The 26,362-nt window shown below is 40.7% G+C and overlaps 1 protein-coding gene across 5 annotated transcripts in view; it reads right to left on the bottom strand.

The window, feature by feature from the left end:
• The window catches only part of zgc:171482 (zinc finger protein), a 67,133-nt gene that overhangs the window by 1,869 nt on the left and 38,902 nt on the right, over positions 1-26,362 (bottom strand). For 2 of the 5 annotated variants that reach the window (XM_040001474.1, XM_040001477.1), the window contains 3 exons: positions 26,023-26,280; positions 19,658-19,754; positions 4,070-6,786 (listed from right to left, as the gene is read on the bottom strand). In XM_040001474.1, coding sequence (XP_039857408.1) covers positions 6,765-6,786; positions 19,658-19,754; positions 26,023-26,280 — 377 coding nt within the window. In that variant the 3' untranslated portion in view covers positions 4,070-6,764. Of the gene's footprint in view, positions 1-4,069; positions 6,787-12,866; positions 12,872-18,792; positions 19,755-21,174; positions 24,083-26,022; positions 26,281-26,362 lie in introns of those variants that run through there. The other 3 variants (XR_005691520.1, XR_005691519.1, XM_040001476.1) reach the window with 3 other exon arrangements.

Raw genomic sequence — 26,362 nt, 5'->3', positions numbered from 1 at the left:
ATCATTTTCAGATTTTTTGTGTGTACATATTAATAAGAGGTCAAGCTGATTTAATTTAGGTGAAAATCAGGTCAAGGTCACGCCACGTTATTCACAATTTTTTTATGGATCGTCTTCAAATGTCACAAAAATATATTATTCCTTAGAGGAAATTAGTTTCTAGTTTGGCTAACCAATATACCTTGACCTTCATTGTTAGCACCCAAGGTTAAAGTGAGAAAAAAAAAATCAATAAACGATATTGTAAAATATCATATGAAAGGGCATGGAGAGAGCTGTACAACACACTTTTTAAATATGAAGCCCTATAGTGGCACGATGATGCCATAACAAGCTGATGTCATCACATTGTAGCAAAAACATAAAACATCAAAGTTTTAGTAAAGCCCTTGTTCTTTAGGGAGCTGTGCTCTGATTGTTTTTGTATTAAAAGCCTTAATCTGTGACTGAGAATTAGCACCTACAAATATGGAGCTAGGGTTCTCAGTGGGAAATGGGTGCCCACTCTGGTTTTGGAGTGAGTCACTGCCGGAGGTGGAGTGCTTCAAACCTTTCCGGTTCTTGTTTATGAGTGAGAGCAGAAGGTGGTGAAGAGAGAGCATCAAAGTGAAGCTGCTGATTTACAGGTCAATTTACATTCCCAACCTTATCTATAGCAACGAGCTGTGGGTAGTGACCGATGGAATGAGAGTGCAGATGGTGGAAATGAGCTTCCTCTGAAGGGTGTCTGGTCTCTCCCTTAGATTGAGGACCTTGATTATTTTGGAGAGTAACAGCCACTATATTCCTCCACATCAAAAGAAGGTGGTTTGATTATCAGGCGAGGAAGTTTCCCGGAAGGCTCCAAGGTGAAGTGGTTTTTTGGGGGGTTGTTCAACTGAGAGGAGAGCCAGGATATGCTGGAGAAATGATGTGGAACACCTCAGTGGTCCTCCAAAACAGCTGGAGGAGGGCAGTGTGGGCGTCTGTCCTTACACTGCTGCACCTGCAGCGTGGATAGAAAATGGATTGGAAGGTTTGCAACTGTGACTCATCCAGAACTGTACATTTTATTAAATGTTCTTCCGTTTATGTATGCATGATTATCCTTGTCATGTATCCCAACTGCTCTGACCTTTAAAGGGACAGTTAATGTGGACATGGTCTAAGGGCTGCCTGTTGCCCATTTAGAATAAGTCAGCCTGGACAGATTGGTCATTGCTGCAAGATAACACTCATTTCTGCCTTTAAGAATTATCACATTATCATTAGTTGTCTGGTTTTAATGCAGATGCTTTCAGTTTATCCTGCTTCATATGTGTCTGGTTGTTACCCACCAGCCTATGAGGTGCTGTCTCAGGAACCAGCAGAGGCTGTGGGCTCAATATTGTAACAGCTAGGATGATTTTTAGACAGGGAGGCTCTGACAGGCTATAAGTACAACAGCCTGATGCATGGAGCAGAGCACCAGAGTGGAAATCTGTTGCTCCTGGGCTGTCTGGGGTTCACATCATCACAGCTGACAGCTAGTGTGCATAGGCACAGCATGTAACATGATAAAATGGGAGAAAGTCCAAGTCTGCCTTTGATTTGGTGAAATATGTAGGTTAGATGTCTAATTTTGTACTGATGTATTTGTGTAACAAGAGAAAACAAAAACTCATATTATTTATTAAATGTTTTATTGTCTGTCCTTGCTAAGAGGTTTTAATAATTGAATTCACTCCGGTTTCAGTCAGCATAACCTTTTCCACAAGGCAGGCATTGTTATTCTTCAACAAAATAAAATATTGTCAAATCAAAGAAAAGTTTTGAACAATCTCCCCTGAAAGTCTGCCTTTTTCGATTCAGCTCCTTTGCAAATTTAAGACGTGGTGTCGGTACACACTCGTGGACTCAGTGTGGGATTTAGCTTTGTTCACACCCTGTGCCACACATGTCCTTTAAAATGTCAGCTGGAGACGTACCAAATCTTTATTGTGACATTTTCAACACATGCTTCTCATAATGGGGTGGTTGCACGCTGTCGCAGAGAGATAACTGTAAAATCGCTGGGTACCATCAGTGTGACTCACTGATATCCCTTGATGTCTTTTAAGTTGATTACTGCATTTAATTCAGCGTAAACTCCACGGTGATGCCGGGTCATGGCAGGACTAGAAGAAAGCGAGCTGTGAACTGCACCTACAGTGAAAAGATTTCCTTTTCAAAAACCCATCCCAGTAGAACATGGGGTTACAGTGATAGGGTCATGAATATGGATGAGCTCAGATAGCATACCCTACTGCTGCCTAAGTGGAGCGATGGCCTAGTATTCTCATACCCACTGACTAGTACACAGAGGTTGGGTGGTGCGGTGCAAATGACATAATACCAGAATTAATATTTTATTTAGCTCATCTCCTGTTGACTACATCGCACCATAGTGCTCAGCGGCTGCTGTTTACACTGATACTCTCTCCCACCTGCTGCTTCCTCTTCTCCCTTTCTCTTGCACTTGTTTTTATGCAATTAGTGTTCTGTTTTCTTCTTCTTTTTCTTTCCTTTTTGCTTGGAATAACAATTTGGCTTCTAGGAAGAAAATTACAACAATATATGATAAAGATTTCCTGCAGCTCAGCCTCACTCCACTCAGCACGTTATTATGCTCATTTATTTAAATAAAAGTTTAAAGAAAGCATCTGTGTGTGCTTGTGAGGTTGCTCTTGGCACACCCCATCCAAACTTTCCTCCTCTGTTACTCTGAATCTACATAAACTATTTTGGGAACCAAACTTTAAGGCTGTTTGTTTCCCTTCGACTCGTTTTCATACAAAACCTTCCAGCATTTTCTGCTTTTATTCCAAACACACACACAAATGACAAACACACAGTGTTCAGTCCCCGGCCATGAATTTTTTCCCTTTTCACATGCTTCCTACTTTAATAATGAGCCGTCACCATGGTGAACATACAGGTATAACAGCTTGTGTATTTATAAGAGCCTCCAGCAGTCTGGCAGGAATAAGGACATCAGCTAAATCTGCATGATATGTTGATCTGTAGATTGGTTATGGTTGGTGGAATTTATCGCCATGAAGTAAAAGCTGATATTTCAGCAGATACGATTTTGCGAGAACATGGTTTAATTCCTGAAAAATAAATAAATAAATAATAAAGAAACACTAATGATAGTAAATGATAGTAAACTATCCCACTAGGAATGAATAAAATCTTTAATTAGTTCTGGAATTTTTCTACTTTTCTAAACCTCTATGAATTTAGTAGAATCATTATCAATGTGACTATTAATATAGAAATTCTTTTCAGAGTCAGATTTTGCAGTATAAGGAATAATGCTTTTGACCCACAATTTCAACTACAATTATTTCTGTGTATAAAACGACACAGCACCTTTGTCTTTGTCTCATGTGCTGTATTATAATTTGTCTAAGGAGCATATAAAAAGTCAGTTTGGAGAAGGAAGTGGCAAAGAAAGTGATGAGAAACTAAATCATTTAGATCTGTCACTCAGGCCCTATAGACCACAGGCAACTATCTGTCGCTAAGGAAAAGTGTGTATTCCCCAATTTGTTGGTGAGTGGTTGCTGTCTGTCTGTGAAATTGATTGCTAAAGCCCCAATCAACAGCCCTGGAGACTGGTTAGTGACCAGTTAGCCTGGCAAGCTTCGAATCCTATGGAAAAATGTGAATTCCCTGACCGGATCTCAGATTGCTCCTGGAAGTCACAAGGCAAAACTGGTTATAAAGACTTATATAGTGCTGCATCGAAAACTTACTTGCAATGGTAGGTGGTCCTTGCAATCGGTTTGATCAGCAGTAGGCTGTAGTGTGGAAATATTGCCTGTTGGTCTACAACCAAGCACTAACTGCTCTCCCAGTGAAAGTGTGACGCTCTTTGAAAAAGCTGCAGATTTTGAAAGGTGTTGATTGCAAGGCTACGGTACAGCTTTCACTTTGAAGGTGAAAGGTCTGTTAACAGTTTGTGTCATGCTTTCAAATTTCAAAGAGTGTTTGCAGACAACACAAGTCTCCATGGTTGACCGGAGCAATGTGCCAGCAACCAAAGCAATCACAAGGAGGTTTTTTCAGTGATGTGTGTGTTTTGCAACAGATTTCAGCTAGTTACAGCAGGCAACCACTCCCCAGCTGGTTGGGGAATACAGTTTTCCCTGGCAACTGGGTTGCCAACCAGTGTCTGACTGAGGTCTTATTTGTTACTGCAAATTGTGAAGTCGAGCAGTGTGATAACAGATGAATGCTTAAGTAAGAGGACATTTCAGACGTATTCATGGTGGCACACACAGTCAAAAAAAGGAATACACACTTGTGGTTTTTGCAAGAGAAAATAGATATACTGTAGGTACCATTGTATTCATCATCGTGTGTTTACAAATGTGCTCAGGCTGCATAGCTCACAGCAAGGCTTCCACAGTTGATAGATTCACAGACACCCACCCGCAAGCATCATATCACACAGTTCCTACCCATAGATACATCTCTGTCATATATTATGTAACATCTGCTAAAATATGTGACTCATGGCGCAGTCATCATCTGCACAGACTGTGATATCGTCACACACAGACATCACTCCTATTGTGAATACACCAGTGTTTGAAAGAATGAAGTCAGTGTAAATAGTCATCAGAACAGTCATGATGCACATCGACAAGCAAAAAACAGACTTCTTGTTTTTGTGGTTTTGTTATGGTATAAAAATATCCAGCGGTTTGTAGTCCCACTTTGTTGTTTTGGCAGCTTTAGGAATCCACTGGTATTTCAGATGTTTCTCTGCAGGGACTGTTTTTATAGCAACTGCAGTTTTCCTCACGAAAATGACGGCTATCAGAATCCCTCTAAATGAATGTGATGACTCACTGGCTTCCAAACACAGAGTTTTGGTCCATCATCGCCGACTCTTTGAGTCACCATTACTTTATTTTCACTTATGTTTATCTATGAAAAATATGACCCAACAAAAGACTCTCATCCCAGTGCCAACATATTTGTATTTTTCAATAATATAAGAAACATTTCCCTTATCATCTGTGGCTCAGTGGAGATAAACACTATGAATACAAAAATCCTGTACTACTGAAAACACGAACTTCACCTGTCGCTACTGCGTTATTTACACAAACCGCTTTTTTTGCTTTGTTGAACTATTTCACTTCAAACCCACATTGTATGGTTGTTACTATTAGCACGATTGCATAAAAACCATATATCTCAACCATATATCTGCAGAAGAAAAATAGTTTCTAATCAAGTAATATGTAGTTCACTCTCTTCACCGCGAAATAAGCAAAATAGAAAAGCAACAACATTTTAATGTGTTTACAGATGACCAACAAGAACAAACAGAGGGTAGCTTTGCATTGACTGCTGTATTTCTCAGTCTTTTCCCCTGCTCATAGCCAATGTGATGTGCCAGCATGGGAAAGTGGAGCACGTCTTCTTGTGGTGCTACAGACCATTGTTGAAATACACTTTTCAGCCTGAAGACACTTACGAATGAGGTTGTTGTGCAGTGGTTACTGGACTAATATCTAAAAAGGCTCTCCTCTTTATTTTTTTTTGATGAATTGGTAAGATGTTGAGATGAAGGCAGTTCAGCACTAAAAGGTGATTTCTTTGTTCAGGTACAAGCATGTGCATTAATTCATTACCTAGCTATCACTACAAAGCAGCGCTATTACCAAAATGCGCAAGAAGTAGGTTTCAAGAAGGCAAGTGAATGCAATGTTCTACACTTTGCATGCATTGAATTACACCCCAGTTGTATTGTACAGTGGCTGCTACATGAGTGTAAAGTTTCTTTATTCTGGCAGTAACAGAAAAATAAAAAAACATATCTACATGTTGCCCTTCTCAGAAAGATTTTTTTTATCACCTCCAGACTGCATCTGACATCAGTATTTAGTGCTATGGGAATGTTTTGAGCAGTAGATGATTCACAGAGTTGCACAGACCCTCTTCAGAGCAGAAGTTCAATAGTTTCTTTGCTACTTTTTTCTCCCTTTTAATCTTCAGGTTTTGATTATTTTAGCATATCTGAAAATGGGTTTCAAAGTGGCACATCTGCAATTGGTAGACAACACTAGATTCAAACCAACAGCTTTTTGAAGTTATGGAAATTCATGCAATCTGCAATGGCTGAGGTCATCGGGAAGTTTCTTGTCCTTGAAAGTCTGGGCCTGAGTAGGTCTCAAGTGGTCTGAAAGTGAGCCGCGCTCACGGCACCGTCAGCATCACTGCATATTAAATACACGTTGAAACACAAGATTCTGGTCAGACTTGGTTCACGGTCAGAGCACTTGGGGGCGGGGGACTGCTAGTTACGTGGTTACTGTAACTGCTGTTCTGTGACGATCATTGTCATGGTTTTCACCACTCCGAGCAATGCGCTGACATCATTTCAATTTCAGGATTGTGGTTCACACTGGAATTACATGGCAATACGCAGCCGCAGGTCTTCTGACGGCCGCCGGTGTTTAGAGCTCGTTGAAGGTGCTGAATAGATCTCAAAGATATAGTATTTTTTGATCAAAGATAGAAATTAACACACTCACAATGACCCACGCACTCGTACTGCAGATGTGTGCATAAGTGCCTATGACACACATATAGGCTATATACACAAACACACGCATACTGAAGTTGCACTGCACGACTTTCGCATACTCTCGCATACTAAGACAAGTCCTCTTTTCGGAAGTTGTTTATTCCAATAATCTCTGTCTTCATCACTTCTTCTTTCCAGAGTGGCCTGTCTCTCTGACTTACTGCTGGTGTTGCTTCAGGCTGAAAACAAAACACAGAAAAGAATTTGTTAGTCGTGTTCTGTCTCTGACATAGGCAGATCCAACAAGACAGGGCTCTTTAACCACAGGGAATATCAAGCCCATGGGGCGAAAGATATTTTAGTGTCTGATATGTTTGGTCCCGTGGAAGCAATTTAATTTACCTGTAAATCCGCGTCTCATGCCGTTTTTCATATAGCGCAGTCGTCATTTGTAATATAACGAGACATTGTAACCTTGCATTGCTGTTATTATATCGTATTATCTGCTGCACTGAAAAGAATTCCCTTTTACCGGGAGTGACAGCTCGACTTTATGTAAAGCATTAACCAATAATCCGGTTTCACAATCTTCTCATAATTACAGCAGCCTTCTATCTGGCTATACTCCAAATTGAAACAAAGAGGAAAGATACGAGCATAAACCCTCATGTTTAAGGTGCGGTAATTACTGTGGATTTAGCCTTTATCTTGAACCGCTGATTGTTTTTCATGATGACGGCTGCTGCGGCTGCATTCTGCGGCTTTATCGCCACGAAACAAAGCAAGTGCGGCGGCAAACATGCCGCATTTAATTAAAACAAGGAGATAAATCGGATTGAAGATCACGCCACGCAACACACACCTAACTGAGTAGGCATTTTTAGGGCAGGGTGTTCAAAGGACTCGATTCTTGAGAAATCCCACAGCTGATATTGAGAAAATGAAATGAGTGCTTGGTATTTCACTTTTCTAAATGTCATAGCAGAAATCTCAACAATAATGCGCAACACTTCCTTCATCTCGGCAACGCTGTTGTGTAATTGTTTCTCACGTCAGTTTGAGGTGCCTTTTAACTTTCATGATGCTGTTTTGAGAGGTTTTCTCTCCAGTATGAGTTAAACTTCCACAAACTGAGATAAAAGTCAAGTGAAAATGAGATGTTTGGCTTCATACGTCTGTATCAGTCTGAGTCTGACAACGTGTCCCCCGAAAACCACAACAAATTCCACCATTTTCAGCTCAGTCCTTGTTAAACTGTCATTCCTGTCCTAATTGGGCTCTTGTCCCCACCCACCCAGCATCTCCTCCGCTCACACAGAAACACACACACACGTTGCCAGCTGAAATGGAGTGAGAGAAAGAGAGAGGATTCATGGGCACCATAGCTGTCAGCACCTATTCCGGTAATGGCTGTTAAAACAGTGGCCTCTACACCCTGTCTGGTCTGTCAGGATTCATCTAGCACGTTAGATTCTCTGAAGAGTGGAGGGCACGACTCTGGTAGCTTGTATTGTTCTCTCTGAGGGGACAGGTAGCAGCAAGGAGGGGCGGGAGGGCAACAAGGTGGGAGGGGCAGAGCGAAAACACTGTGGGGTAGAAGAAGGGGTCAAAGAAAGTCAACAGAATGATGTAAGCTGATAGAAAAAAAGGGCCTGAATCCAAATTCTTTGTACATTCTACATAAATATGTAAACTTCATACACAAAAGGTGTTATTGATACACAAAGCAATTATCTAAACAAATAATTTTATCCAGAGATTTTTGTTTTGACCATTCTACAAATCCCAATCCAAGCACTTGGGACACTGAACAAAACAAAATGCAGCCATTTAAATACAGCATAAACAATTTATTCTGAATAAATAAATAATACCCATTTTGAATTTGATGGCAGGAACACGTCTCAAAGGACCATGCTCACCACTGTGTAGCATCCCTTCTTCATTTAACATCAGGTTTATAGTTTACGGTTGAATCTAATTAGTTTACATTTATTGATTCTTGCGACCACTCAGATGTGGACTGATATTTATTCAAGCAATCTTCATATTTTAGGAGGTTCCATCAGCATATGTTTGACATTCTTTCTTGATCCAGAGCATTAATACTGTTAATGATGACAATGTTTATCCGGCTGGTGATACATCACAGGTTACAGGTTATTTTAATGTGTCAAGTACAGAAAGACAGTGATACGTTTTATTGTTGGTTGGCTGCATTGCACAAACTAATGAGAATCACAATTCATTAAAAAGTCAAATCCAGTACAAATGCCATTTTGCTAACATCTGACCAATCATTCTGTGGAGGGACAGACGAACTCACCTTGCTATCGCATAAGTTCATTGGTTGTTAGCTTCAGCCTCAGGTAGTTGGCTAAATGAGAAAGCTACCAGATTTTTTTAAAATCTTTGTGTTAAATAAATCATTAGACTGTACGGAGCCCCCCAGGGGACATGGGAGAAAAAAAAATTAGGGAGGAAAAAAAAAAAAATTAGGGAGGAAAAAAAAAAATTAGGGAGGAAAAAAAAAATTAAGACGGACTTTTGCGAGATCTCGCAAAAGTATTGCGAGATCTCGCAAAAGTATTGCGAGATCTCGCAAAAGTATTGCGAGATCTCGCAAAAGTATTGCGAGATCTCGCAAAAGTATTGCGAGATCTCGCAATAAGTATTGCGAGCGCTCGCAAAAGTATTGCGAGATCTCGCAAAACTCCAACAATGGCGGCAGCTACTTAGTTGTAATATTACTCTTTCTGGGTCACAAAATACACTTTTAAGATATTTTGAGGCGTGAATGTAGTTGTGTAAACGTCAGATACCTGCTCGGTTTACAAGACATCACATATTTGCAAAAGAGCTCCGACGTTTTTGGAGATCTGACACCCACTAGCTCGAAGCTAACGGGAGGTCGAGACCTACTACAGCCGGGAGGAACACCGCTTTCCCGGCACATCGTGCCTCGACCTCCCGGTCGGCTTCGAGCTGGCGGCCACTAGCTCGAAGCTAACGGGAAGTCGAGACCTACTACAGCCGGGAGGAACACCGCTTTCCCGGCACATCGTGCCTCGACCTCCCGGTCGGCTTCGAGCTGGCGGCCTCCGAAGAATGCGGCTAAAACTTTTGCGAGCGCTCGCAATACTTATTGCGAGATCTCGCAATACTTTTGCGAGCGCTCGCAATACTTTTGCGAGATCTCGCAAAAGTCCGTCTTAATTTTTTTTCCTCCCTAATTTTTTTTTTTTCCTCCCTAATTTTTTTTTTTTTCCTCCGTAATTTTTTTTTTCTCCCATGTCCCCTGGGGGGCTCCGTAAGACTGGTACAGTTAAGCGGACAATGTTTTTTATTCTTCACTAGCAGGACGACTCACGTGTTTTACAATTTACAACCTGTCAGCAGGTACACTTTTAACTCCATCAACAGTGACAGGCTCCACCTGGTGGCACAAATATATACTACAGCAAATCCACAATAAATTTCCACCCCATGTCCTTCAGCTTTTACAGTTGGTTTTCATATGAACGCACAATAATGTTGCTAGCACCTTTAACATGTTCAGTGATGCACAAGGTCAAAACATCCTGTTTCACAGTTTTCTTGTGACTTCCATGTAAAGGGCATGTCTCCAGTTGTTTAATAATGCAATATGGAGCGCAGCCTTTTTTTTTTTTTTTTTTAAATCTTTTTTGAAAAGATTTGTGCATGCAGTGTACAAAGCTGTGCCAAACATTTCACAATAACTTCTAAGGGAAGTTATGCCTGTACAATAAATAATTGATACACACTACAGCATGTTTGAGCAATTCTATCACATCTTATGGTGCGAGAGGTACATATGTATTTTTTACTCAAGGAGCTTTTTCCCCTGATGCTTGAAAGCCAGTGGCATACTTTATTTATTTATTTATTTATTGTAAGTATAAAGCAATTTCATAAAGGGCAGTGTAATAACAGATTCAGGGAGCTTTATTTTCCATAAAATAATTAAGTAAAGTAAAGGCTGTGAATGGTTTCTAGGATTTATATTATGGTTTGAAATTTTCCCTGGGTAAATGTGAGGGAATTGTAATTGTGTTTAAATTCAGGTCTGTATACTATGTTTGCTCAATAATATGTTTGAACTTGCAGGTCCCAGCTTCCATTAATTACCAGGTTATTTATCATATTGTTTGGAAAATGTCCCTTGGCGGTTTCTATAGAGCAACATGGTCGAGGGATCTGCTGAGTGTGTAGTGAATACACAAACACCCAACATGTTCCTCCCTTTTGCATAATGCATTCAACTTTTACATTGAGTGCTTTTGATATAGTAAATTTGTAAGCGCTTTTCTGTTTCTTTTTAACGTTTACTTAACAAAAAATATTTATTATGATTGAATCAATTTTATCCAGTCAAGAAAACATTTTAGTGGTGATGACTATCCTTGAAAAAAGCCCTGCCATACTTTTATTAGTCCAGTGTATGAGCAAGGTGTTGCATGGTGAGGAATAGAACGATGAAGGCTGGAAAGATGACAGAGCCAAGAAAAGCAGCAGGACACTAGAAGGTGAAGCTGGGGAAGGGGTACAAATAAAGGTCACGGTCTGTGAGTGGATGGGGTCGTTAATAAATAGACTAATCCAATAATCTCTCCCAGGGCCACACATGTGGGATGTAAGATATATGAGGATGAGAATGTGTGTGCGAAAGAGGGCAGAAGGAGTGCACGAGCCTGTGTGTCCGAGGGAGGTGTTGGTGAGGATGTGAAGGTCACCTTGGCACGCTTTGGATGCGTGTGTGTGTTTTTGCATGTCAGGTATACAGTTCAGCAGTGGCAGTTGCAAAGGGAGCAGCGATGTGAGTCATGGTTCACGCATGATCCGGCTAACCCCATCCCCCAACACAAACCACCACCCTAAAAAAATAAAAATCAAATAAATAAAACTCACCCATACCTTATTAAGTTAACGGACAGCAACACCCAGGGCGGTGTATGCGTAAGCTTGTGTGTACGTGTGTGTGTGTCTGCATACAAAGTCTGCCTGTTTGTCTGATTTTCGGGTGAAAGGTGTAAGGGAAGACAAGGACAAATACCTTTGGGGGAGATGAAAAGAGCCCAAGGCATGAGCCTACCTCTGAGTGTGTGTGTGTGTTCAAGTGTGACAGAGGGGGCATGTGAGACGAGAGCCAACCTATGAATCCTGAATTAACCTTTTCCTCGCCTCAAGCGGTGAGAGGATGCACACACACATTGCTGGGGCTATTACACATGCATGCATATAGCAAGCCTGGCCTATTAGCAGGTCGACAAGTCAGCCATTTGCATGGGATTTATCTTACAATAAGCACTGTAATCTCCAACTGTCGTTGCCACCCTCTCTCTGAGCCTTTCCCTTTTAAATGTGCATTAGTCTATTTTGTGTCTGTGTTCTCTGACGCTAAATAATTACCAGGGTGAGTAGGCTAAATGGATTGTCCCAGACCTCACCATCATACCTCTGGGGCCTACGGCAACATCAGCATCATCATACAAAAGTACACACGGTGCACATAAACACACATTAAAGCAAGCCAGAGGTCGAAATATATCAAAACAAAGCGCCCAGAAAGCAAAGGCCATGCAAACCTAGTGAGTGATGTGAATGGAAACAATATTAAATGGGCAGTTAAAGTTCAGGCAGTGTCATTGGTCAGAGAATAAGTATATATTATAACCATACTGACAGCTCACATCAAGTGAAATACACTCTACTGCACTTGGTTTTCACTTGTGGGTTCCAAGTAGGTAATTAGTGACGTTTCTTTGTTTACTTTTTACTTTCAGTGTATCTTTACACACATAGAATCTTATCTGGATCTGTCAGTATGCTTTATATTTACTGGAAAATAGCCTTAAAAAAGCCTTTAAGGTAGTCTTTATGTCAATTATGAGTTCTTTAATAGAAGTTTTGCAAGCCCAAACCACTCAAAGTAGTACTGTTGATTAATATTCTAGATTTGATTATAGGAACTAATTAATATTTAAAAAGACAGACATTTAATTGTGAAAAACACGTTAAAATATATAATAAAAATATTAAAAAATGAGATAGAGGCAAAGTTTCTGGCTTGTTAACTGAGTGCTATCCTGCAACAGCACATACTGTGTTGGTCAACTGTGAACAACTGTGTGGTGCACACCTAATGCGGCTCTCACTGCTCCAGTCTTCAGACACATCTCAGCAGGAGTAAAGACACAGAGAGAGAGCAGTGAATAATTTAGCTGGCTTTAATTAGAGAACATAAGCTGAGAAACTGAAGGTAAAAGGTGTAAACTCAAAACAGTTATCTGGCTCTAACCTTTCCTGGAAATTTTTTATAAATAAATAATAGTTAATACTAAGAGTAAAGCAATTAAATACATGAGCTAACTTAATGGATGTAAAATAAAACAATTAAAGATTAAAAATATGATTTTGTTGCCAATTTTGACAGCTCTGAAACCCATCATAGTGAATTTTATTTATGTTTACTTTCTGCGTAATATAAAATCTCTTTTGTGGAAACTGTAAATAATGCAATATTTGTATGGAGGTAATGCAATTCCAACTATAAAAGGGTAAATATGACACATTAGTGTTGGTGTATTCGGCTGTTTCTTGCAATTGACAACTTTCTGAAAAATTAGTGTTTCTAGTGCAAATCCTTGACAAACAGTTCACAGTAAACAGGAAGTTATACCCGTAGAGTAAATAACTGATAAATACTATAGTGTGTCTGTGTACCGGCACATCTGGACCAAGATTCAAAAGTAGCTGACTCCTGCTTCTTCATGGAAAACCGTCCAAAGTCCGTTCACCCTGCTGCTAACTGGCAGCAATACAAAGAAGCCGCACAACCAGACCTGCTCAGGATGGGAGACTACTCAGTTCCTCCTGCACACTTCACAACAAACTATTTCTTTATTTTTACATCCTAGTTATTAATTCAGTCATTTATAATCTTCGGCTTTGTATTTGTAGCATATACAGGCTACATCTGCATTAGATTAACTTGTGTTGTATGTCAGCCATCAAAATGATTTTTTTTTTTTTTTTGTGGGGCAAAAAGTTGCATAGAAGTTTTAAAAGTTGATCTCATATTACCCATGCTATGAGTGCAGACTTGCAGTCTCTGCTGGGAGATGCTTCCCATCATGCGAAGACTTCCCAGATTTTTGCACAGCAGTAGGGCTGCAAAAAATCCCAGCTCAGCTTTTGTCGGCTGATGGCCTTATGTTTCTTCTTTAATTTTCACTTTTTTCTACTTAGCCATTAGCACGCAGTAGTCGAGTTAGAAACCAACACGGGGATCTAATGCTCATCTGTCTGTTTCGGTTCTGTCTGCTGCCTACTTGTGTCTCTATCTCCTGGCCAGCTTGGTGCATCAATTTAATTGCAACATACTGTAAAGTGTGGAAGCCTTCCATCCAGTTCATCAAGTTATATCTCTGCTGTTATCATCCTGTACAGGTCCAATTACAACAGCCAGTCTGAAGCAACTGCTTGGACTCTGCAGCATTTCAACTGACCTGCAGCTGACTGTGTATGAAACAGGCAGTACTGATAAGCAGAGCTGGCAGGTTGATGCATCCAGCTGTTTAAAGAATACAGAAATCTCTTGTTGTTTTACGGTGACACATTCCTAATGCCAAACAGCACACGCTCGTACACAAACTCCCCAGAAACAGACGCAGACGCACACACGCATTTTTCATGGATGTTTCTTCGGTGAGAGCTAATCCCCTGCCGCTGTCAGCCGTGCTTTTTGGAAAGCTCCTTACACAAGCCAAAGCTCATCCTGAGTGTGAAATAACACACATACATTACACACACACACACACACACACACACACACACACACACACACACACACACACACACACACACACACACACACAGATTTAAACTTAGGGTGTAAGATTGCACATAAGTTTGCCAAAGTCTTGTCCATCCAGTCCTGTGAAAGGAACAATCATAGACGATTCCTTTGCACGGGTTTTTTTCATATTTCAACATCCATCCATCTATCCATTCTCCTCTGCTCATCCTTTTTGGGGTCGAGGGGATGCACAAAAATATAAAAGACATTTCATCTTGACAGCTTGTTTTTTTTAAGGAAACAGACTTGGTAAAAACATTTGTACTCAAGCCATGTGCCAGCCAGCCAACAAAACCAACTAAAGCAAAGGAAAAAAACGCACTGCCCTCATTCATATCTAAACTAGCAATTCCTTAGAAGTTGTCTGGTCTTTTATTCGTGCTGCAGCCTTGGTGTGTGCATAGAACTGCGTTTGCACTTTTATGTCAGCAGGAAAATACTTTTCAAACGTTTTAGCACAATAAAACCTGAAAGAGGAATATTTTCTATCATACTCAAACCTGATGCTACACTTTTATTGCAAAGGCTAAAATGGTAAGCGTGCTGATGTAGAAACAGTTAGGAGATGTGCTTAACAGAGATTTATTGGTTTCACACACACACATATTCAGGCGGCTGTTTTCTGTTTCATCTGAGTGACTGGGTGAAGGCAGAGGAAGTGAGACTGATGAGGTGGAACCTTCGGTCTTGTTCTCTGTTTCCCAGAGGATCGATAACAGCAGTGCAACAGAGCTGGCAGGACTCTTTTTACAGTACCAGTTTTTGCTTTCATAGACTCCAGAATTTAGCATGTGCACGCAATAACGCCACAAGGGCTCACAGCTGTCACACTTTTAAATTGCTTGTGCTATAAAGGCCCTCCGTTGGACTTTTGCATACTTTAAACGATAGCAATAAAAAAACAGAAGATGGTAATTTCGAATATTTTTGCATTATAAATGGTCAAGCCGCTACACTTCTTCTGTTGAACTACACACACGCGCACACACACACATACACACACTGGAGCCTGATCCTGCCAATCATATGATTGAGGAGTGATTATCAGCAAGTGTGAGCACCTCTATAAAGTCAGGGGGACTTTGCTGCTCTGGAGCATTTAGGTGTGTGTTTGTAGCACAGTGCTACAATTTCTCCAGGAGTGGACGTTCCAGCAAATTCACAGCAATACTTAAAGAAAACCCAAGAGTGGCATCTCAGACTGTTCAGGCATCAGTTAACAGGATAAATGTTAAACCTTATGACAGTACATTACAAGAAGACTGAATAAGTATGGCTTGTTTGGTAGGGCTGTCAGTTTAAACCCTCTTCTGTCCAAAAAGGACATGGCAGCGCGCCTTAGGTAAGCAAAGTACAGAGCAAAGCACAGAACTTCTGGAACAATGTCTTTTGAACAGACAAGACCAAAGTGAAGATGCTTGGTGAAAATCAAACACAGCATATTAGCACGACTACCTCATGCCAACTGTGAAACGCAGTGGTGAAGCAGTGATGATTGGGGTTTATTTTTTTAGACAGAGGACCTGGACAATTTGCAGTCTCTGTGTAGACCATGAATTCCCCTGAATAACAAAGTAATTTAGAGTCAAATGTGAGGCAATCCCTCTGACAGATAAAGCTTGGCCAAAATTGGGTGCATACAACAGGACAGTGCTCCCAAGCAAACCAGCCAATGTATAATACTGTGGCGGAAACTTAAGAGAACTGTGTACTAATGAATGTCCACAAACTTCAATTAAACAAATCAAAGCTGTAAAGAAGAGTGGGACAAAATTCCTCCACAACGATGTGAGACGTGGATAAAATCATACAGAAAATTCTTATTTCAAGTTACTGCTGCTAATAAATCGTGGGTTTTTTCACAGGACTACACGGTGTCTTATGAGAGATTTTTTTCATGCCTATAGGATTAAAGCACTTATTGCATTATAAACTTTATGCCCTAATGTTTTGAACAAACCTGCGTAAATGCCTTTGTTCTAAAAGAAATGACTAAAGACGAACTCTGCAGACATATCCAGCAAACAACCTTCCTGGAAGCCTGTCAGATAAAATGTGTGAGGGACTTCCTCTGTTTCTGTTCAGTGACCTTTCAGTGGTTTCCCTGTAAATCGTCCTGGTACCTCTCCCTCAGTGGCTCATCTATCATGCCCTGTAAATCCATCATCTCCATCTTAAGCAGTAAAACCTCACAGCTGTCTGCAACAATGGGTTCATCTCACTGTCCACTATATATTTGCTCCACATATCTCTGGTCCCACCTTTCAGTTCAGTTTAAGGAGATTTACTCTGTTGTGATTTTGTTTTACTCTGCATCTTTCTGTCTGTATTACTTCATTGCTGTATGTCTGTCTGTCCCTCCTTATCAGTTTTTTTCCTCAGCCTTTTGTCGTGTCTTGTATACCCGTTTTATTTCTTTTTCCTCTGTCCCAAACGTAATGTGTCTGTTTGCATCTCTCGTCCCATCTGTCTCTCGGTGTCTGTGGTGCGTGCTGTCTCTCTAGTACCTATCTGTCTTGCTTACTCTCTCATTCTCTCTCCTAAGTATGACTCTTCCAGTGTGTCTGCCCGCTTCTCTGCTTTGCGACAGTAAAACTGACAGAAGGAGAGAGTTATGAGCCACTGGTTCCCCATGATTTACCGTCTCTGGACAGAGACATTATACAACTCAACAATTGCACATGTCAGGAGTTTAGCTTATGCTCTTATCAAGGTTGACTAGATTGAGTTACCTTGCTTACTGGTATGTGGAAGTAAATGAACAGTGACTTCTGAAATCACTTCTGTGACCTTCAGTCTTACCACCAAGTATTAAAAAATACTTTTTCCTCCGAGTGAGTAGCGTCTCTTCTGAAATGTAATCATGGAGTTACTCAAGGTTATTACCCGAACTTGTCATGAAAGTTCAACAACTACAAAACTGGACCTGCTAATTCTCATTTTGAAATCACACAAGCCTCTGATTAGTACATCAGATACTATTTGTACCGCTGTGAGAAGCTTCTTTGCATCTCAGTAAATCACAGTAGGGCCAGACAGCACTGTGGGTAGGAAAAAAATGTGGTTAAACTTTGCCTCTATCTCTGTGCCTGACTTGTAGACACACGTTCTCCTTTTTTTAAACAGCCATCAGATGATTAGTGAGATTTCTAGGGTTAAGGGTGGGTTCTGGTTAACATCCACTGGTTTTTATAACATTTTTGCATGAATCATCCAAATGAAAAATCAGAAATTGCATGAAGACTTTATTTGAAATGTAACACCGTCTGAAAATGCGCCTTTTTTGTGTCACTACAACAAAGGAAAAACTGGTTGTTGCAGTAAGTAGTTAATGTGAATTTTTGTGCATGCAGAAGGCAACGGATTTACAATTTTTGCCAATTTATCATAGTTAATCGCCTTATTATCACAAACCGATTACATGCATTTGCCAACTTGACCCCATTTAATCTCATACTGATGGTAGCAGACTGATACCATCTTATTGGAGTTTCATCGCTGCAAGTTGCTTTGAAGATGGCAACTGACTGCCATTTGTCACAGACCTGGACCCATTTTTAACGCAACTATTTCAAAGGCAACGAGACTGCAAGCTCATTGCACAGAGTTGCACCAATTTTTTCACCACTGTTTTCCATAGTGTGACTTAGTTAAGCAAAGTAACTGTGCAGGCAATGGTGAAACATATGTCAATTATTTTAAAGTGTCCTCACAGTGTATGATCTTTAAAGCTGGCAGAACAGGCCTGATGTTTCTCATGATAAACATACAGAGCATCATCTGCTCTTTATGCTTACAACCAAATACATATTTTTTCATGGATTAAAGAAAATCTTTGCTTTCTGTTTTTCTCACTTCTTTCTCTCGCTGCCTTTCTCATCCTTGTTATAGCTGCTGCTGCTTTTCTCACTACACCCACCAGTCTCTAAGAGTTAACTTGCTTACAGAAGTTTAGTCTGTGCAGCCCAGACAGCTATATGCTCTAGGGTAGTTAAATACCAAAAAATAAAAAAAGCTTCAAATTTCTAACAAAAGAAAAACAAAACAGCAGAAAGCTGCACTAACAATATAATATCCTCAAGCGCCCTTTTATCTGACAAATACATTCATAAAAGACTTAATTTACACTGTATTCCTTTAAATACAGACAGATGCACGCACGCACACAGACGAGCACCATTAACCTGCCTATAACCATGCTGACAGCTATCTCATGGCAAACGCATGAAATGTAACGGTTCCATATCACAGTCTCATCCTGCGGGTGGATATAATTTCTCACACACCGGCTGTGATTCCTTGGGATTTTCTAAAATCAGTAATGACCCAAGCCTAATTGTGAAAGACTCATTATAATAAATTCCACATTATATTTCATTTTATTCACATATACATCCGATAAAACAGAAACTAATGGAACCATCAGTCCTTACTCTTTGAAACAACATACCGCTTCTAAGTGAACGTCAGTTTTTAGGCATTTACAACACAAGTCAGCTCTTGTCATTAAATCTATGTTGTTTTCTATTTTTGTTTCAAGTAAAGACATGAGCATAGAAAGTGTATGATGCCGCCCATTAGTTTGTGGTTTCTGTTCTGAATCTAATTGTATTTGCATTGCATTTGTCTTGCTTTTACAAATCAAATGTAACCATATTTGGATAAGAGGGTAGAAATTGAGAGTTGTCAGCCTATGCTGGCTAGTTAGCTCTTGGTTAGCAAGCCACAACCTTTGGGCTGTATCAGGAAGTATAACAATCCACTGTAGTGACCTGCTTCTGAATAAGGAAGCAACATTTAGCTTGAAAGTATATATAACTGGAATGCTAACTTTGGAAAGTGAAATACAAACTTTAAACAAAATAACTGAACAGCACTCACATGTGATAATGTATAACTACAAACTGTAATATAGTTTCATATAACAACTTTTACAAATGGGAAAATCAGACACCAAACAATTGTAAAAATGCGTATTTTCTGCTTGAAAGTATTGGACTTTGAGCTGGAAAACGAACAGTTCAAAGAAATCATTAAAAGCCCAAAATGACTATGACATTTTAAAATAATGCCTGAAATATACTTGCACAGTGAATCTTTATAGATCTTTATACCCGTGCAGGCTGCATTGATGGCGAAGTGTAGTTGCTTATCCAAGGAAGTGCATGCCATGTCATTAAGGTGTAGAGTTAACACAGAAGTATAAATCTGCTGTATGTTGTTGTACTCACTTGTTCTGGTGCTTGGAGCCCTGGAGGTGTGCATGATACTGCTCAATGGAGTTGAGGACCACACTGCAGACACTGCAAGAGTAACTACTTCGCAGCCCTAGAGAGACATAAACATATTATAGTTACTCTAAGTCACTTTCTGTAAGTATGATTCATAACAATCCCTAAAAGCTGTCATCATCATCATCATCATTTGGATCACCAGCTAGTAGTAGTGAGCCCAACATGAGCAACAATAAAAATCTGTACTGACACTAAGTAACAGTCTAATTTTTACCCTCAGTAGTGCTGGGTAATTTTCCTAATTAGAGTGCATCTGGAAAGAGATTTGATTAGACTGATCATTAGCAGAAAAACAGTTACATTTTTAGATCCTTGGATCAGTGCCCCCTTCTTTTTAGTGCCTGCGTGTGTGTGAGGGGTTCCTTTTTAAAACTTGCACTAGAAAGGCGGGTACTGCAGAAGAATTTGGACTCTAGGAATCAGAAACGAACAGCACAGTGGGATGTGTGCATGTCTGCTTTGTGTGCATGCACAGTTGTATTGTGTTGGTGAATGCAAGCTTGAGTTGGTGCAGCTCAGACACAGATGTTAACTAATTAGAGGGTTTGCAGGTGGTCGCGATGAACACCCAAAAATAGATAGATGAATTTGGAGATACTCATGGAGCGGGGAGAAGGGAGATTTGGTGGTGCGGAGATGGGGATTAGGTAGAAGAAGCGAGTGAAAGAGAGGAAATATCCAGAGAATAATACGATGTTTTAAACAGAGGAGGGAATGGATAATGATTTATTACACTGCAGCATTGATGTAGCATTCATGCTGGGGTTTAATGACCACAAAAAAATGTGTATCCAAGCCCCAAAATAACGTCCCGTGGTAACTAGAGCACTGATTTTAAAATCGTCTTTCTTTTTCATAAAAGGAAGCAGAGGAAATGATCTCTCTGGGTAATCAGCAACACGCTATAATTGCCCGTGTTTTCCCTGTTAGAGATACAATGAAGAGCTATTTTTGTTTTCTCACTTTTTGCACACTGCAGAGCCGTCACTGCAGAACTTTACTTCCATCGGAAAAAGAAAAATCTGCCTTGACACTTCGGGGTTGTATGCCAAAGACAAGTCAAAAATTAACGGCTTGAAGCCTCTCCCTCTCAGTTCGTCCTTTTTTAAATTGTAATTTTCTGACAATGGGTGTGAAATTTTAGTTATGCGGTGCAACTAAAAATTGGGGTGTGCCTGCTTGTGTGTACATGCCCTTTTCGCTGCTGTCATTATCGTCCTTGAGATTTATGACTTGTCTTAGTATTCCATCACCTTTTGACCTTTCGTAGCGGTAATTGGTGAAGTACACTGGGAGATGAAGTTGTAATATAGTTAGGAGTGGTGGGAGGTCGTTTAGGCTTGGGCTAGAGCTGCATAATGTGGCATATCTACTCCCTGTTGCCTCAGGTCCCTTAGTCTCTTTCAGGGGTGATTAAGGATAAGCAGTCATTTACAAGAAAGCCAGGACTGAATTAGTTGCCTGAAGTAACTGCTGTCTTGGCTTAAATGTTGATATTTTTGCAACTATTAGGAGCTAATAACTAATTCTGTGTGTATGTGTGTGTGAAAGAGAGACAGAGAGAGTGGGAAAAAAGAGAGCCGGCACATCTTCCACTGCCAAAATGTCATTATTTCTGTTCTCTCTAAATGAGAAGGCTATTAATTGGAGAAGCGATAATTTAGAAAGAAAGGAAAGATAAGTCTCTCTTTCTTCTTTCCTCTCTCCTCCCCGTAATTCTATACTGCTGCAAGGATTACATAAAGAGGTCTATTCTTTTATGTGTGATTATGAAGTGTGTTACATGTGCATGTGTACACGTTCGCAGACAAAGGCAGCTTTCCTGCTTTTAGCCTGATTGATGTCACCTCCACACTGACTGCCCGAGTAGCAGAGATATACAATATGCTGCAGTTTGTGTCAGCACCAGCCTTTTGTAAACACACGCATAAACATATACACATGCACAGATAACGTGTTTTGGTTAATAAAGCAGTTCTGGCATAAGACCACACTGTGCCCTAATCCATGTTAATTACATGCAGGGAAAGTGTGTGTGCAACGGTAGTGACAGCACGTGGCTCAGGGTTGTGAATGTAGGGTTTTTTTTGCGAGCATGAGCAGTATTTGTGAGAGAGTTCTAAGCCTTGTTAATTACACAAGAAGATATGCCAAGAAGAGAGAAAAGAGGGGGTGAGAAGCGCTAAGGCAGTGGGTGTGGAGCTGTTTGTGGCTGTCGTTTAACGTACAGAGCCTTCTGGCATTGCTGGCACCCCCGGTGTGGAGATGCCTAAACGGTTGTCAAAAAAGTAATGAGCTACATTTTGTGCTTAGAAAATTGGGAAAATTATGTTTGTTTCAAGAGTCTTGTTGCAGCGAAATTCAACATCCTGCTGCAGTTTCAGTGTGTGATGAATTTTAGCTTTCAGCTTTTTCACTATGTCCCAACTCAAGCAACATTAATGACCCATTTGGAGCACGATATTTGTGGCTCGTTCCAATACCATGCGCTGCCAAGCTCTGACTGCAGCTCCTTTTTATGTGAGAGGCTCAGAGGAATTTCAGGTAGCGGTTAGCACTAGCAGTTGTGAAATCTAGTGTTTTGCACACACTTTTGGTGAACGGTGGGATTGTTTGAAGACAAAGAGGGAGGGAAATGGGTCTTGTACAACTATTGAACATCAAGTTTCCTATGGATAAATTCAAGGTAGAGTTTCCTCTAATTTGCACTCACTGTAGGGTATTCATGTGTAATGTTATTCATGCTTCTTGTAGGATTTTAGTTTATGGAGCGCTTACTACCCCAGAGCCTTTGTGCTTTAGTTTACCATGCGCTTTGCAAGATTAAAAATGAACTGAATCCAAGAAGAGCCCATTGAGATGCAATCAAAACTAACAGTCTGCAGCAAATACTTGACAGAGCCTCTCAAAGGAATATATCGCAAATACCATAGAAGAGAGGGGTTGAGATTTGGGTGAGAGTCAGATTAAATCCAAGTGGAATTTTACCAGCAAACTTTGAAGGACTTAGAGAGAGACTAATTATTTTTTTGCAGCCAGTGTGACAGTAATTGGAGAGACCATCTGTTTCAGACAAAGAAAAAATTACCAGGCGCAGGAAACTATCTTTGTGAACTATTGCTTTTAAAAAAGGATTTCCAGATTCTCTTAGATTTTTCTAGTTTTATAGTTTCTTCACTGTAAGCAACTAATAATTCTTAAAGGTAGCTTATTAAGATGGAGTTCATGGATTTGGGGATTATTGCCAGAGTCGTTCAGTAAAACTTTTGAAAGACACAATAATAATTATTATTGGTATAATTGATTTACCAATAGAAATGGGCAAAAGAAATGGAAACAGGAATGCATTTAGTGGCATCTTTCTCTTATCTCTAGTGTTTCATAGTCCAACATTTCACTTTATTTTCCTGTCTTTAACTGAGCTTTTGGTCGATAATAACTCCAGAGGGAAATACACAGGTCTTTAGCTGCTAAATGCTCCACTACATTCACTAGGGAGCTGCTTACTTCACATGATGTGTTGCTGGACAGGTAGTTGGTTTATCACTGGTGAGAACAGCTGCTTGCTGCTGCTAGAAATGACACCGTCGAGCGTGATGAGCCTAAAGAAAGATGTGCCAGTTGCACTGTTAAACAACAACAAGGAGCTGAAAAAATGTTAAAATGCTGCACGCTGCCGAATGGAGCTGAGTGATAATTTTCCATGTTCTTCACTATGAGTCACTTTTCCACATAACACTATTATTTGAGCCCATTTTATCGGGTTAAATAAGACCTTTTGGGTACTTTTAACATAACTGAGGAAATATATCCTCAAAGAATACTTAAAAAAGCCTAAAAGTATATATTGGTTTTCGGTAAATTTACTGCTTTGTTAGATAAACTGTTTTTAATTCCCAGAGCGAGCTGGTATTCGGACCTACGGTGCTTACACTACATCTTAGTTATGTGTTTCTGCATGTAATTCTGATGTGTGACTGTGTCACAGTAAGTGGGAGAGGAGGTCAGCTCCGTCTCACAACTCTGGCACAGTCATCAATTACACACAATTTTCTCTCGGCTTTAGTGCTTCACCCTCTCTTGGGTCCTGCACACACACATACACAGACACACTCTCCATTCTTAGACGCTTATCTCACTGCTTCTAATTCTCTTCGGAGTCTCCAGAGAGCAGAGACAATGCGCTGGCTCTGTCTTAAGGGGTTTCTCCCCCTGTCATGATTTATGTAAAGACACAGCCGAGTCAGCCGGACCCCATCCCTCGTCAGTAGCTACTCCCTTGTCCACCACTGTAATCCATCTCCAAGGATTTCGCCTGGCACCTAGCTGTGGAAAGTCACGACATTCTTGCTTGTGTCCCGTCTGTGCAATTAAACCAGAGAAATACATATAAAAAAATAAGAACCTGCATGTGTTTAAATGTCAAGAGGTCTTATGATAAGTTTCGTTCATAGCCACAGGGGGATGAGACAACACAAGTAAAGGTCAATATCATCAATAGGACACAACAAGAAAACACAGTAGGCAGACTCTGTAGCCATAGTTTGGAGAGTAAGAGAATATTGGCGTGCAAATAATTCACCTGTGCCTTGTGGGGGAGATAATAAGGATGACAGATGAGACATGATGCCAGATTGGACGCCACAGTGGTTTACACAAACACACACATTTAGACACAACCTAACCAAAACAAAGACTGAGTATGGCAGAAGGAAGGGGGTGGGAAAGAGATAAAACAAACGTAAAGAGAAAACTATTCCACAAAGGGAAAATGAGGACGAAAGGACATAGATGAATCTGTGCTTGGCAGAAGCCAAATTCCTCCTTTCTCCTCCCCCTCCTGTGCGTATTTTGCTTAGTTCAGCTGCCACCTCCTGTTCGACCCTCCCACTGCGATTACACTTGATACACCTGTGACTTCACACCTTAAGTGGTGATAAAAAGCCAATCTGACGTGAGAATCTCGGACCAATGGAAATTCGTCTAACTCAAGAACAAACGAGTACAAACAATGGAGCTGCGCTGTAGTGAACAAAGCGTTCCAGACTAAAGGCCTTGGAACAAACACATGAATGACGGCCCGTATAATAAATCACGGCAACAGCAAGCTCACTTAGAAAACTTCGACCCGTTAAACGTCTCCTGTTCAAGGGCAGTTAAAAGATTTTGCAGTGCAGCCTTGCTCTTCAATGAGGACGATTGTCTTAAAAATAAACAAAATTCTAATTAAATAAAAAAATGTTTTCCGTGGTTACATTATGAAATTTGGAGTCTGTGGGATCTGGGTCACAGTATGTGAATGGGGGATGATATCTAACATGACACCACTTAAAGCCTCTGAGCCAGTGTAGGCGGCAACATGACTCATGCTTTTAATATGATTGGCTTCTTGAGATGATGATTTGTGTCATGGCACCTGGAGCATGCAGCGAATGGCACTGCTACGGCTTCACAAGTGGATTTATGTTTGTCACAGGCTGTGTGCTGTGTGGTACGAGCATGCGTCAAACTTGTATGTGTGCGGTAGAGGTGTCGTGTGGCACTCATGAATGCATGTTGGACTCAGCTGAAGTAGGATAATGTTTGGTGATATTGGATGATATCACTCCTAAGAACCCGAGAAGGGAAAGTGGTTTCTGTGCCAAATGCTATTCATAATTCAATTAAAGTACCCATCTGTTAGAAATATTTGTGTGAGTGTTGGAATCATTGCCCCATTATCTCCACATTTACTTGTTTAATTTACTAATGTTTGACCATTTCATGTGTCATTTTGTGTGAATCATCACACACATAAATATGCAGGCATGTAATGTGGTGGATTTCACCTGTTGAGCCTTCTCTGCTCTGCACTGCATTATCTCTTAAGTATGCTTTTTGCAATGTGCCAGGAGACTTCACATACAGCTTTTGACATATACTGTTGTGTTGTGACCCTCAGTGAGACAGATACCAGCAGTAGGAATGTAGAGGTAGTTGACTTAAAGAAGAAGCTTTGGCTAATCCTTGCAAAAACACAGCCATGTTTTTGTCCAAATGCATGTAAGCTGAGATCTCAACACTAAGTAGTGCTGATGGTGCTAAATTTATCAATGAATAACTGGTTTGCCTTACCTCAGTTTAACATATGATATGTACCCCCACACTGAAAGGCATATCAGCATTTCATGAATCCTCATTCACTGCTGCACATCTTGCAGCATCTTGCACTCCCACTTATCGTCTTTCCTCTGACAAAGTCGTAACACCCCATGCTGCCTTTCATTTGCCACTTTTGCTGGGATTGGGTCCAAGAGGCTGACCTGTGCTCTCTGTGGCATCCAGACTGCCTGCTAGCTGCTCCAGGAGGCGTGCCCTGGCTGCATTCCTGCGGTGTTTCTTGCCCTCGTAATGCTGCTGGGCCATCAGAGGGTTGTTGAACCAGGCTCCACACAGACAGCAATATTTCCCAGCCTCTCTCCCACCATTTCCACTGACCACCGCCATGGGCCAGGGTAGGGCAGGTGGAGGAGGGGGACACGACGCGGGGTCTGTGGGCAGTGGGGTGGAAGGGGAGGAATCTGGAAGCGGAAGTGAAAAGATAGGAGTTAGAGACAAGTCAAGGGTAAGATACTGTAGAAGGAAATGAGAACAGGAGAAGGA

This window comes from Simochromis diagramma, unplaced genomic scaffold, assembly GCF_900408965.1.
Source record: "Simochromis diagramma unplaced genomic scaffold, fSimDia1.1 OVJJ01000421.1, whole genome shotgun sequence".
NCBI lineage: Eukaryota > Metazoa > Chordata > Actinopteri > Cichliformes > Cichlidae > Simochromis > Simochromis diagramma.
The sequence above is the reverse complement of the archived record's forward strand: the minus strand, read 5'-3'. Positions and strand labels throughout refer to the sequence as shown.